General features: G+C 42.1%; 1 protein-coding gene across 3 annotated transcripts in view; it reads right to left on the reverse strand.

The window, feature by feature from the left end:
* The window catches only part of AOX1 (aldehyde oxidase 1), a 60,266-nt gene that overhangs the window by 25,011 nt on the left and 20,954 nt on the right, over nt 1-14,301 (reverse strand). For all 3 annotated transcript variants that reach the window (XR_010987324.1, XR_010987325.1, XM_068137929.1), the window contains exons 19-27: nt 12,866-12,988; nt 11,644-11,740; nt 10,152-10,276; nt 8,159-8,292; nt 6,768-6,855; nt 4,147-4,233; nt 1,816-2,007; nt 1,284-1,511; nt 475-570 (exon numbers count right to left, since the gene is read on the reverse strand). Coding sequence is in view for 1 of the 3 variants with exons in the window: in XM_068137929.1 (XP_067994030.1) it covers nt 475-570; nt 1,284-1,511; nt 1,816-2,007; nt 4,147-4,233; nt 6,768-6,855; nt 8,159-8,292; nt 10,152-10,276; nt 11,644-11,740; nt 12,866-12,988 (1,170 nt within the window). In the remaining 2 variants the exon portion in view is untranslated. The remainder of the gene's footprint in view (nt 1-474; nt 571-1,283; nt 1,512-1,815; nt 2,008-4,146; nt 4,234-6,767; nt 6,856-8,158; nt 8,293-10,151; nt 10,277-11,643; nt 11,741-12,865; nt 12,989-14,301) is intronic.

Here is a 14,301-nt window from a genome sequence, read left to right on the forward strand (position 1 = left end):
AAGAAGTGCCATGTTTTAGGTGTACTCAAGCTCTAGACTGAGATTCAAGTCCAACATTTCCCAAGCTTTCATTGATTTGATAAATATGTTTGCAGATCTGCCTTTTAATTATCCATTAAACAAATATAATCACATTAATATAATCTGAATTATATATTAATCTGAACCCTGTCCTTTTTTACCATGAATTTTGTGGGATCAGCCCCCCAAAATCTTATTAGAAGTTTTTAAACCTCTTTACATACTACTGGAAGAATAAAAAATAATTTGGGTTTGGGGTTTTTTTGCCCTTCTCTCTCTACAACTTTGAGTGACTTTACCTTTGTTTTCTAACTTAATCAGTGCAAAGAACCAGTGGCTATGGTGATAAAGAAACTGTCCTACTGGCACTCTAACTAGCAAAGAAGAAAACCTACACACTGTTCATCCACATGACAGATAAAGCACAAGGTAATATTGTTTAGATTATGTTACCTGGATCATTTTTGTGTGAATACCCTGCCCCATTTCAATTCCACCATGTGTTAGAAGCACAGACCCATCAGTATAAATATGGACCAGAGCAGCAGCCTAAAAAAAGAAAATCAAAATCAAGATTAGACTAGTGAGAAATGTGTTATGCATGGTGATGAATTGATGTATTTCCATTTATCTGTTTAATGCTTTTGACTAAAAGGTAAAATTTGGAACGCTAGTCCCTGCTCTTCCTCCATAATGAAGTTTGAAAGAAAAAGATACAAATTCTTGGAGGCCTGCTTTTGCTGTTGCTAGATCCTGAAATAAATCTACAAGTGGCGACAACATCCCAATGATTCCAAAAGAAGGATCTACCTCACTAGTGGCTACACAGGCAAATCCTGCAGTTTAATTTTTCTCTTGGTTGTTGATGTTAGAAAGCCCTTGGACACAGGTTTTTCAACAGTAAGGTTCTGAATGGGATTTTCCTCCTGGACTCAGTTGCAAGCAGCACTCTAAAACTGGAAGCAGTCCTCAGAAACTTTTCATGCAAGTGTTCAGCTCATCTATACCAATACCACATCACATGACAAGGGATTGGCAGGCTCCACAATACCTGGGTCCTGAAAACCAAACAGCTTTGACTGAGGGAACTAAGGGCTTGAAGGAAGTTAGAAGCCAGTATAACCTTAAGGGATCAGCCATTAAGAGGAAGATAAGTTTTCCAGAAGTTGAGAGAGAACACATTTGTTTTGTATCCTAAGGTAGAGCAACTCAATTTTCTATTGGTAAAAAACTTAGCTCACTTGTTCTTTAAAGTAACTAACCTGAGAAAGATGACGTGTGCCTAGTCCAAATGGAAACTTGAGTGGGACAATGGCAATCCCTTTCTTCTTCCAGTAATTTTGTTTGTTAAATTCACTGACAGCCGTTTTCCTCCTGTAGTATGCAGATTTCTCCAGACATTCATTCCAACACCGTATTAAGTTTTGTGGATCAAGCTTCTGTTTGAAGTGTGTCTGCTCCTCTTCTTTATACATATTTATTTCCCTAACCTGAAATAATAAAACTAACAGCTGTCACACAACCCTGTTAAAGGCAGACTGACCATTTGGGGGGCCAAGAGGCAAGAAGATGATTACCTTACATTTTTTGACCAATAACCAGTTTTGTTCAGTTTACAAGAGCATGCTATTCTTTCAACAACCAGACATTGATTTTAAAAGTATAAGAGTTTTAGAACAAATTATGTATGTGTGACTTAGAAAAGACTTGTTCAAACAGTTGAGCTAATCTAAAAGGTTTTAACTTGCCAACTACACAGACTTTATGTCAGGAGAGATGCCCTCATTTTGTTACCTTTTCTGGTGATAAACCGGTTTTATCTGCAACTGCTGTTATCCAAGTTTCTGTTACCAGTGCTGACTGGGGAAAGCCAAAGCCTCTGAATGCTGTGTTTGATGGCAAGTTTGTTTTGCAGGCATAAGCCCAGCATCTCAGGTTGGGGATCTTGTATGCATTGTCCATTTTTAATAAGGATACTTCTGCTACCTAAGGAAGGGGACAAACAGGTCTAGTTAAAAAATTGCTATAATACAACTCTTAGGTCTGCTTAAGTTTCTTCCAAGAAATGTCTGTTCTAATCTCAGTGCAATCACAGAGTCAAAACATATGATTAATTTTTGCCTGAGCAATAACTAAGTTAAGCATAGATGACTGGTAGTCAACTCCCAGTCTTTATTATTATGAGCATCAAGCACCTTCATAGTATCATAGTATCAGTCAGGGTTGGAAGGGACCACAAGGATCATCTAGTTCCAACCCCCCTGCCATGGGCAGGGACACCCCACACTACATCAGGCTGGCCAGAGCCTCATCCAGCCTGCTCTTAAACACCCCCAGGGGTGGGGCCCCAACCACCTCCCTGGACAACCCATTCCAGGGCTTCACCACTCTCATGGTAAAGAACCTCCTCCTCATATCTAGCCTGAATCTCCCCACCTCCAGCTTCATTCCATTCCCCCTAGTCCTATCACTACCTGAGATCCTGAGAAGTCCTTCCCCAGCCTTCCTGTAGGCCCCCTTCAGATACTGGAAGGCCACAATTAGGTCACCTCGGAGCCTTCTGTTCTGCAGACTGAACAGCCCCAACTCCTTCAGTCTGTCCTCATAGGAGAGGTGCTCCAGCCCTCTGATCATCCTCGTGGCCCTTCTCTGGACACCTTCCAGCACCTCCACATCCCTCTTGTAATAGGGCTCCAGAACTAGAGGCAGTACTCCAGGTGGGGTCTCACCAGAGCTGAGTTGAGGGGGAGAATCACCTCCCTTGCCCTGCTGGCCACACTTCTCCTGATGCAGCCCAGGATCTGATTGGCTTTGCGGGCTGCAAGTGCACATTGAGAGCTCATGTTGAGCTTCTTGTCCACCAGCACCCCCAAGTCTCTCTCCTCAGGGCTGCTTTCCAGCCAGTTACTGCTCACTACCTTGGCTCTCTTTATGGCTAGGCTCCCATAGAATAAGGTCCTCTCTAAAAAATTAAGTTCCAAAATACTGTCTAGGGAACACACAGATCAGTCGCACTGGCCCAGGATAGAACAAAAAAAAAAGCCTAGACCCTAAGTTTGGTCAAGTTTATAATTTTATTTCCAATAAACCTATTTCTCGTTTTAAAAGTGCTGAATTATTAATACTATACTAATAGAACCTAATGGAAGCACACAGCTAGGCCACTGGTTCTTCATCTAATTAATTAGAGAGTGATATTATAGAGTTCAACTTTAATCCTGTGTGCTATAGCAGCTGCAGCTGAGCTGGGAAAAAGTTATTTGGTTATTGTTGCCTTCAACTCTAGGTCCAGCAGCTTCACTGTATCATTGTATCACTGCAGAACCTGATCTAGTTGAGGATGCCCCTCCTTATTGCAGAAGTGGTTGGACTACATGACCGTTGGAGCTCCCTTCCAACCCAAACCATTCCCTGATTCTGTGGTATTTGACCCATCCCAGCCAGATGATTAAGATGGTTCTGACTTGTGCTCTGCATGTCCATGCTTTTAATAGTGGATTTTTTTGTAACGCAGGTTATCTTTCGGAACCAGACTAGGCAGTAATTGCATGGGCAGTTTTTGCACTGACAGATTTCAGAGTGCAGAAAATACCCACAGGTGGGGCAATGACAAGCAGGGGAGGAGCAGTAACGTCACCAAACATTTCAGTTACAGCTAGAACAGCCTATACAAACACAAATAGCTAGTGGCTGATGTTAAAGCAAGCAACATTTTATACTTTGCAGATCCTGTACAGAAATGCATAGAGATAGTAACAGAACAACTATCACTACAAATTTTCTGAAGGCTATGAAAGGTCTCCCCAATCCTGTAGACATAAAGCTTTAGTCAGCCACAAATGCAGGTGGTGTGTATTTGAAAGTAAACACATTGTTAGTCGACATGTTTATGAAGGGAAAAACAGCCTGAGAAACCATTCAAGAAGTGAATCTACACTAAAATACCAAAAAGTAATATAGTGGTCCACTGAATTGAATAAGGAAAGCTTAAACTACTAGGTGTAAATTTCCAAGAACCTGCACTCCCTACATCTAAAGGCTATATTAGCAAGTACATTTGCAAGGGAATTTAGCCTTCATTTCCAAACCCATGTTACAAGATTTGTCAGCTTATAAAATCCTTACCACAACAGACTCATCGGGAGTGCATCCTCCATTAATGTAATATTTGGCATCCAGAGCTCTGATCCTACCATCATTCATGAAGCCAACCTAGAAGGATCAAAAATAACCTGTTTAGATTCTGCCGTTCTCCAATGCTTTATATTTTGAAAATGAATGTAACCCACTACACTATCAGTTTCTGGGCAGCATACGCTGAAACAACAGAAGAGCAAGAGGGAAAGAAAGTATGTTCCTAAGTTTCCCATCTGTACAGGTACAGCATCTAACAAGCAACATCAGCCCACTGGAAAAGGAAGCAGGGAAGCCCAGTGGCTTCCTGCATTGCCTGAGATAGCTGGTAAGTGTGTCACCTAGGAATGTTTGCTGTAGACAAAGTCAGATTCCACCCTGGCTGTCAGAATAGTGTCTGGCAGATGGAGCATAACATTTGCTTTTCTTAAAGAAACATTATCTCACATCTCTTTTCATCTGCTGCCACTAACAGTTCCTGAATTCTCACCATGAGCTACAGTTCAGTTTCAGCTTAAGAGATGCATCTTATAAAACTTCTCTTACTTTACTTATGTGGTAGAGATGGAAAAGGTGGCAGAAAATGCCCTGACAACTAGTTACGGCTGCTGAGAATGCACAAGCAGGAAAGAGATTCCTTTCTTCCATAGTGAGTTTTCCCATATGGCACAGCTACTGTGAAAAACTAGCTGCTGCTTTCTGTGAACCTAACCATTTGGATGGCTTAAAATAATCCTCTGCAGAACAAGTTTGAGCCAGTTGGGCTTCCTTTTCCCAGAAAGACAGACAGGATGAGCTATAAAAGAAAAAGGATATGACTTTTGTAAAGCCTTTGATACAGTCCCCTACAACATCCCTCTCTCTAAGCTGGAGAGATATGGATTTGATGCCATCTGAGACAGGCTGGAGAGGTGGGATGAGGAGAATCTCACGAGGTTAAATAAATCAAAGTGCAAGGTCCTGCATACAGGTTGGGGTAATCTTCAATATCAATACAGGCTAGGGGTTGATGAAACTGAGAGCAGCCCTGCAGAAAAGGACTTTGGGGTGCTGGTGAATGAGAAGATGGACCTGAGCCAACAGCATGCACTTGCAGCCCAAAAAGCCAATGGCATCCTGGGCTGCATCAAAAGAAGCATGGCCAGCAGGTCAAGAAAGGTGACTCTGCCACTCTGCTCTGCTCTCATGAGACTTCAGCTGGAGTACTGAGTCCAACGATGGGGGCCCCAGCACAGAGAAGGCATGGAACTGCTGGAGCAGGTCCAGAGGAGGGCCACGAAGATGATCAGAGGGCTGGAGCTCCTCTCCTACAAAGACAGGCTAAAAGACTTGGGGCTGTTCAGCCTGTAGAACCTGGAGCAGGTCCAGAGGAGGGCCACGAAGATAATCAGAGGGCTGGAGCTCCTCTTCTACAAAGACAGGCTAAAAGACTTGGGGCTGTTCAGCCTGCAGAACAGAAGGTGCCAGGGAGACCTTAGAGCTGCATTTCAATACCTGAAGGGAACCTAGAGAGAGTTTCATAGTTTCATAGTTTCATTCAGGGTTGGAAGGGACCACAAGGATCATCTAGTTCCAACCCCCCTGCCATGGGCAGGGACACCCCACACTAGATCAGGCTGGACAGAGCCTCATCCAGCCTGCTCTTAAACACCCCCAGGGGTGGGGCCCCAACCACCTCCCTGGACAACCCATTCCAGGGTTTCACCACTCTCATGGTGAAGAACCTCCTCCTCACATCCAGCCTGAATCTCCCCACCTCCAGCTTCATTCCATTCCCCCTAGTCCTATCACTACCTGAGATCCTGAGAAGTCCTTCCCCAGCCTTCCTGTAGGCCCCCTTCAGATACTGGAAGGCGACAATTAGGTCACCTCGGAGCCTTCTCTTCTGCAGACTGAACAGCCCCAACTCCTTCAGTCTGTCCTCATAGGAGAGGTGCTCCAGCCCTCTGATCATCCTCGTGGCCCTTCTCTGGACACCTTCCAGCACCTCCACATCCCTCTTGTAATATGGGCTCCAGAACTGGACACAGTATTCCAGGTGGGGTCTCACCAGGGCTGAGTAGAGGGGGAGGATCACCTCCCTCGACCTGCTGAAGAGGGACTGTTTAGAAGGGCTTGCAGTGATAGGATGAGGGACAACAGTTTGAATTGGGAGCAGGGCAGATTCAGGTTGGCCATAAGAAAGAAGTCCTTTACAGTGAGAGTGGTGAAATACTGGAACAGGCTGCCCAGGGATGTGGTTGAGGCCCTATCCCTAGAGACATTAAAGATCAGATTTAGTGTGGCACTGGGCAGCCTGATGTAGTTGGTGGTGTCCCTGCTGACTGCAAGAGGGGTTGGGCAAGGTGACCTTTCAGAGTCCCTTCCAGCCCAAATCTGTGAATCTGCGAAGGAACTAGTGAAAAACACCAAGCAAACCCCTGCAGAGATAGAGGCAGAAGCACAGAACTTCACAGCAACTTTGCCTCTTTGTTTTCTGGCTGGTAGCTTTGTGTTAAACTTGAACTGATTATCCTCATTTTCATTAAGAGAATAAATATTCATTAATAACACAAATATTTTTCCACAGAATACGGACAGGTATTTCTTCTCTGAGTTCTTGTGGCACTCACTTTGTATTTACCAATAAAAGGATGTCGGCCACCAGTGATTAACATATCCTCCCCACGGCTCAGAATAAGACGGACTGCTCTGCTAGTTCTAAATCAACAAAAGAAAAGTCAGAATTCAGACAAAAGAAGAGTTGTGATTAGCATGGTGGCTATTCATTGTGTATCCAGATCTAGCCACGCATATATATATTTGCACTCAGAATAGACTTGTATTTAACAGTCTTCAATATAAGCTTAAAGCTATGTCCAGAGTTCATTGTTATCTTTTTTTTTGGTATGTACAATCGTGTCAGAATTTTCTTTCCATCTCTTGAAAACCAATGAGATCATTCATTGTAAACTTCTTCTGAAGAAACTGTTATTTCAGTGTTAAGAGTGAACTGTGTTAAGTGAGCACACAGCAGCTGGCATTCCACCTTAAGCAGGAGTCATCTCTCAGCTTGTCAGAATTGTACTGAAACAGGGTGCATTGGGATAAAACTAAAACAAAGGTAATAATTAAAACATGAAAAATTAGTCTTCAAATGCATGCACTCTTTTAAGAGTTATTTTTGAATCAATGGATATAAGATGTAAACTAAAGTTCCAACAATAAAGACTGTTGAAACTATATAAAAAGGTTGGTTTTAGCATAGCCTGGTTAACAGAACACACACATAACACAGCCTGGGTTAATCAAGAGTGGTTTGTACAACAGTGATAGTAGTAACAGGAGAAATACACTGAGCTAACCACTCAGATTATGAAGCCATTTGGCTAAAACAGGGTGGGGCCTCATGTGCGTTCTGCAGCCAGTCATGCTTACAAAAGAGGTTATTATCCCTTGACAGCTAATTGCCAATACTGTTCTGCCAAATTTGGAGAGAGGCGAGTGGAACTTTCTATATTAAGGTTCCTAATCTAATTCAAGTAGTAGTAACAAAAACATAGTATCTATTAGATTTAAGCTAATTTTGACCGAAAGATGCTGGGGACTGAACTAGGTCTATTTATTCTTAAGTATTCCACTCATGAGCACTTCCTTCCACACCCTGCTGTGCCAGTGAAGTTCTCATTTGGATGGTCAGTGGTATGTTTTGAACGTGCATACAAAGCCTCAGTAGCTAGGGTCCTTTTGAAATGCTGCATAATTTCAGTAATATTGCTAGCTTATTGTCCAACAGCAGTTTCCTCAGGTGCCATTAGTTTAGCTAAAGCTAGAGCTGGTTACCATAAGTAAGCAGTGTAACAAAACAAAGCAATGTACTGAATGGTCTTACAAAATGTGAATTCAAGATTTTATGACTTTTTGGCTAGCAAGTTTGGGGAAGCAGAAAGCATTTTAGCCAAAATGCATAACCTGTTGACCCCATTTTTCTCTTCACATCCCAATACACACATACAGCACTTACTTGTTTGCTGCCACTGCAGTGAGTGATGCCAGTAAGCCAGCTTTCAGGAGTTTCCCACCGAAAGCTCCACCAACTCGTCTGACATGGCACATGATCCTGTTGGCTGGAACACCTAAACTGGCAGCTACCATCTCCTGTAAAAACAGTTCTCATTTTTATGCCAAGTCAAACTAAGCCTAAAAGTTAGGTTCTGAAATAAATAACTTTTCTTAAAACAAAAGAAACCCAAAAAAAACCCAGCACAAAACACCAGGTTCAATGGACATTTATTCAAAAAATGAATTTAATCACATTATTTTCATGTCTTCTTTAGTCTAGATTAAAGAGCAAGAAAAATCTATCAACAAACACTCAGCAGTGTCCACATTTTAAAATCTCTACCATGGCGGCTGTGAAAGGGTCATTGAGAGAAGCAAGAAACAATATCCTTAGATCTCATTACCAAAAGAATAAGAAGCTTTGAGTATAAGAAAAATGGTTTAGAATACAGTTTTTATTATTTTCATTATTAAGATGATGAATTTTATTTCCATTTTAACTTTAAATAAAACCATTTGGGCTTTAATAATCTATGGTCTTTCTAGTGGCAGCACATTCTTGCTTCAAATTATTTTCTGAAACACCAAGTTCTTAATTTCTATGGTGTATTTGCAATACAATCATAGAATGTTAGGGGGTTGGAAGACACCTCTACCTAGTCTAGCCCCTTGCCAGAGCAGGATCACCTAGAGTAGGTGTCACAGAAAAACATCCATGTGGGTTTGGAATGTCTCCAGAGAAGATGACTCCACAACCTCTCTGGGCAACCTGTTCCAGGGCTCCATCACCCTCACCACAAAGAAGTGTCTCTTCATGTTGAGGTGGAACTTCCAGTGTACCAGCTGGTACCCATTGTTCCTTGTCCTGTCACTGGGCACCACCAAACAGACCCTGGCACCTTCATTTGACACCCACCCCTCAGATATTTATAGACGTTGATATGTCCCCCTCTCAGCCTTCTCTTCTCCAGACTAAACAACTTCAGCTCTCTCAGATGTGCAACTTCCCCAGTCAACCTCACAGCTATCTGTTGGACTCTCTGCAGTAGATCCCTGTCTCTCTTGAGTTGAGGAGTCCAAAATAATGGAATTGATAAAAGGAGCTGAACTGGACTTTGAACACAAAATGCCAGTGTTGAGTCACATACTATCAGTTTCTTGCACCACAGGTATTGCTGTGCAAACCACCCCAGCTTTGCTTTACCATCTGCAATCATAAAAATTATCAGAGGGCTGGAATATCCCTCTTAAGAGGAAAGGCTGAGAGAGTTGGAGCATGCAGCTTGGAGAAGTGTCTGGGAAAGAGACCTTATTGTGATCTTTGAATATATAGAGGAGGTTTATAAGAAACAAAGACTTTTTAGTAAGGACAAGGGGCAACAGTTTTAAAGTTTTAGACTGGACATAAGAAAGGAAATGTCTTTAATTAAGGATGGTGACGCCGGAACAGGTTGCTCAGAGAAGTTGTAGGACAAAGCTTTGAGAAACAATCTAGTGAAAGATAATCTTGTCCATGGCAAACAATTGAAATAGATTATATTGAAAGGTTCCTTTAAATCCAAATTCCGTGATTATGATTTTGGCATGGAGCAGCAGCCTCACCTACAGCTAACAGGGTAGATCAGCAGACTGACTCTGCAGGGTGCTGATTGCTCCTCACCTCAGTGGAAAGCTAATCAGGATGGAAGAGCCTCAGCACTAATCAGGGAGTTTTTCATGCCTACAACAAGTAGGGCAAGAGGTACCCTGTTCAAAGGAAAATAGGAGACTTTTACTTCCTCCTTATCTTCATGGTGTCATGGTTAGTGCTGATCAGGATACAGCTCTGTTACAAAGCAGCTGTACAACTTCATGTTCCTATTGCTTCTATACTGTTAAGATGGACTTGTAAACAAAACTTTAAAAATTCTTTAGTCACAGGTTCAACCTCTTCCTCTATGGATGCTCTGTATTACCTGGATAGTTGCTGGATGCTGTGTTGACACATACAAATCCATTTCTTTATCCTCACCCCTTGGAACTGCAAGCACACTCTGAGTCTCCATGTAAAAGTGCTCCTGTCCCCCAATGTGCATCTCCCCTAATCCAAAGAGGAAAACACAAGTGTTACACAGGCAAAAGGACAGAAAAATATTAATCAGGAAAGAAGTAACTGCCCATCATCATGAAAATTATGGTAATCAGGGTCAAATCTTACAATAGTCCTTGTATGAAGGAGCAACATCAAATATGAAGGACATGGAACTGCTGAAGCAGGTCCAAAGAAGGGCCACAATGATGATCAGAGGGCCGGAGCACCTTCCGTATGGGGACAGGCTGCAAGAGTTGGGGCTATTCAGCCTGGAGAAGAGAAGGCTACAAGGAGACCTTATAGCAGCCTTCCAGTACCTGCAGAAGGTTACAAGAAAAGCCAGGAAGGGAATTTTTACAAGGACTTGTAGTGATAGGATAAAAAAAGGGAATGGATTGAAGCTTGAGGAGGGCAGATTTAGACTGGAGATTAGGAAGAAATTCTGTAAAGCAAGGGTGATGAGGCACTGGAACAGGTTTCCCAGGGAGGTATTGGATGCCCCCTGCCTGGAGATGTTCAAGGCCAGGTTAGATGAAGCCTTGAGGAATCTGGTCTAGGGGAAGCTGTCCCAATCCATAGCAGGGCACTTGGAACTATATGGTCTTTAAGGACCCTTCTAACCCAAACCATTCTATGAATCCATGAACATCTAAGATAGAAAACACAGATTAAACTCCTTGCAGGATTAAATTGGTCTCGTTCCAGTGACATCAACAGAACTTGGTTAATAGCAGAACAATATTGCCTACAAGTAGTAACCATATTAAATAAAATATAGATAAACAAAGCATGGACATACTGGCCCAGGCCAAAGAGAAGGCCACCAACTGGGTCACAGGGCTTGGCCACAGGGTGTATCAGAAGAGGCTGAGAGAACTGGATATATTAATCCCTATGAAGAGAAGGGTTAAGAGGAGATCTTACTGCTGTCTACAACTACCTAATGGAAGGGTTTAAAGAGTGCGCATAGACGAACAATGGAAAGATAAAGAGTTAATGAATACAAGAAATTCCAACTCAGTGCAAGGAAAAAAATCACTGTGAAAATAGTCCAACATTGTAAGAGGCACCATTAGAGGCTGTGGAATCCCCAGCTTTGGTGGTAATCAAAATCTGACTGGACATAGTTCTAATTGTACCTGCTTTAGGCAGGAAGTTGGACTAGATGACTCCCTTTCAACCTATTTATTGTCTGATTCTAATCAGTTTCAAGCATAGATGATACAAAAATATAGTAGCAAGACCACTAGATTTAATCTCACTTTCTTCCAGGTGACCAAGAGCCTTCTCAGGTTATATGGAAAAAAGATAGAACTGGGACGTGAAGAACAGACAAACCAAATACTGACAACAATCAAATGTATTCTGCAATTTACCTTCAATTATATTATCAACAGCTCCAAATGCTTGATCAACGTTTCCATGCTCTAATTTTCTTTTTGGCTCAAAGAAAGAGTTGTGCTTTATAGCTTCCTGCAGTGGAGAAAAAAGTTGTTGTTTTTTTTTTAAAGTATTTTAAAGGTTCTCATCTTGTTGTGGCATTTTACTCTCAGAAGAAACACCATTCTTTCCAGAGATTAGAATCATCAACTACCAAAGCCAATGAAAGAATGCATTTAATCAATTTGCTGTCATTGTTGATCAATTTGTGTATTCAGTTCTAGCAATTCTTTCCTGACGTATGTAAAATGCTTTCATTTTTTTCAACCTGCTCCGCCCCCTCCTACATCTAGCAAGTGACCAAGAAAGCACAGAATAAGAATGCAACCCCATCATCCAAAGAGTGATCCCATTAAGAAAGGAAGTTATCACAAAGGACTAAATGAAAGTAGAATCTGTTTATAAAGTATGACTTGTTTTTCTTCCAGTATGACTTCAGTGCTATCTAATGAGGTATTAAGTAAAAACTTGCCAGTCTTTAAAAAGAGATTACATCCATTTTGTACCAGAAATATTGTTGTTACACTCCACATGTGTTATGTAAACAAACTGTAAAGTGACTACCAGAACTAATGCTGATTCCCTGCAAATGTGTCCTTAGTTCCTTACTTCCACTCATCTCATTAACCCAGCATAAACCCATTTCCCCTCTGACTCCTCTGACTCCCATGTCACAGTTCTAAAATGTCAGATATCTATCTTTCTCCTCGGTTTATCCCAACACCTCCTACATCTCCAGCCTGACGATAGAAAATGCTCCAGATAATCAGGAGCTGACTCTTCAGCCAATATACACACATTGATTAAAAGAATTACAAACAACTAGCATACTCCTCATACTTTCTTCACTAAGAACATTACAAGAGTTCTTCTCTTCTACTCTTATGTTTATTATTATAAAATTTGTGGGACTTTAATACCTTAGAGTCTGTTGCCTATCTATCACAAGAGGTCAAAGTTACCTAAAATGTTGAAAAGTTATTTATCTGGAGACTGACACACTGGTTCATTGGATGTTGACAGATGGGCTCATTGGATGCTCATATTCACCTTGTCTCCTTAGAAAGTCATGTTTTAAAAGCAGATAAAGAGCATGAACTGATTCTTCCATTAATTATATAGATAAAACAATAAAACCACAAAAGAAATTCTTAGTACCTCAATTGTTAAGATCACTGGTTCCAGCCCCTCATACTTGATCTTCACTTTTGCAGCTGCTTGCTTGGCATGAACATCTGAATCTGCAGCCACAGCACAGACAATCTGACCCACACAAATCACCTGTAAAATACATGCTGCTTAACAGAACAGCAGATGCAAATTATTCTCACATGTGCTGCTGATTTTCCTCTTCCCTGTAACCACTACTCATCTCTCCTTCTTTGACTTTGGACTTAAGATCTTTGTATTTTTCAGATCATCCATGAAGGTAACAAATCATCAGGGGTTGATAGTGGGACCAGTGCTGTTCACTATCTTTATCAGCAATACAGACAGCAGGATTGAAGCACACTCAGCAAGTTTGTGGTCCAGCTGACGGGTGACAAGCTCAAGGGAAGGGATGGCATCCAGAGGGACTTATAAAAGGCTTGAAAGGTGGGCACAAGCCAACCTCATGAAGTTCAACAAGGTCAAGTGCAAGGTCCTGCACCTGGGTTGGGGCAATCCCAAGCACAAATACAGGCTGGACAAGGAGTGGCTTGACAGCAGGCTCAAGGAGAAGGACTTGGGAGTGTCAGTTGATGAAAAATTCAACACGAGCCAGAAACGTGTGCTTGCAGCCCAGAAAGCAACCAAGTCCTGGGCTGCATCAAAAGCAGTGTGACCAGTAGGATGAGGGAGGTGATTCTGCCCCTCTGCTCTGCTCTCATGAGGCCCCAGCAGGAGCACTGCATCCAGTTCTGGTGTCCCCAGAGTAAGAGGGATGTGGAGCTACTGAAGTGGGTCCAGAGAAGGGCCACAAAGATGATCAGAGGGCTGGAGCATCTCCCCTATGGGGACAGGCTGCAAGACTTGGGGCTGTTCAGCCTGGAGAAAAGACATCTCAGAGCAGCCTTCCAGTACCTGAAAGGGGCTTATGAGAAAACCAGGAAGGGACTTTTTACAAGGACTTGTTGCAATAGCATAAGAACGAAAGGATTGAAGCTTAAGGAAGGCAGACTTAGAGTGGAGATTGGGAAGAAATTCTTTACAGTGAGGGTGATTAGACACTGGAACAGGTTTCCCAGGGAGGTGTTCAAGGCCAGGCTGGATGAGGCCCATGGCAGTGGGGTTGGAACTAGATGATCTTTAAGGTCCCTTCCAACCTAAAGCATTCTATGAATGTATAAACTGGGAAATCAAGGGAAATATTGAAAAATGGATAAGTGATTTGGGAACCTATTCAGATTTGTGTTAAAAAATGGGAGTATTAAAAAAATGGATGTGTGATTTGGGAGCCTAACTATCAAAGAAACATACTCTTCCAACAACTTAGCTTTGTGAGGTTTAATCTGCATTCTTCTGATTAATACATATATTTCTATAGGCAGAATATAATGAACATCAGCTATTTTGAAGTTGAAAAGAGAGTGGGAAAAAGCTGTGAGAATTTA

Source organism: Melanerpes formicivorus, unplaced genomic scaffold, assembly GCF_026170545.1.
Source record: "Melanerpes formicivorus ecotype bairdi unplaced genomic scaffold, bMelFor1.0.p_v2 SCAF_5, whole genome shotgun sequence".
NCBI lineage: Eukaryota > Metazoa > Chordata > Aves > Piciformes > Picidae > Melanerpes > Melanerpes formicivorus.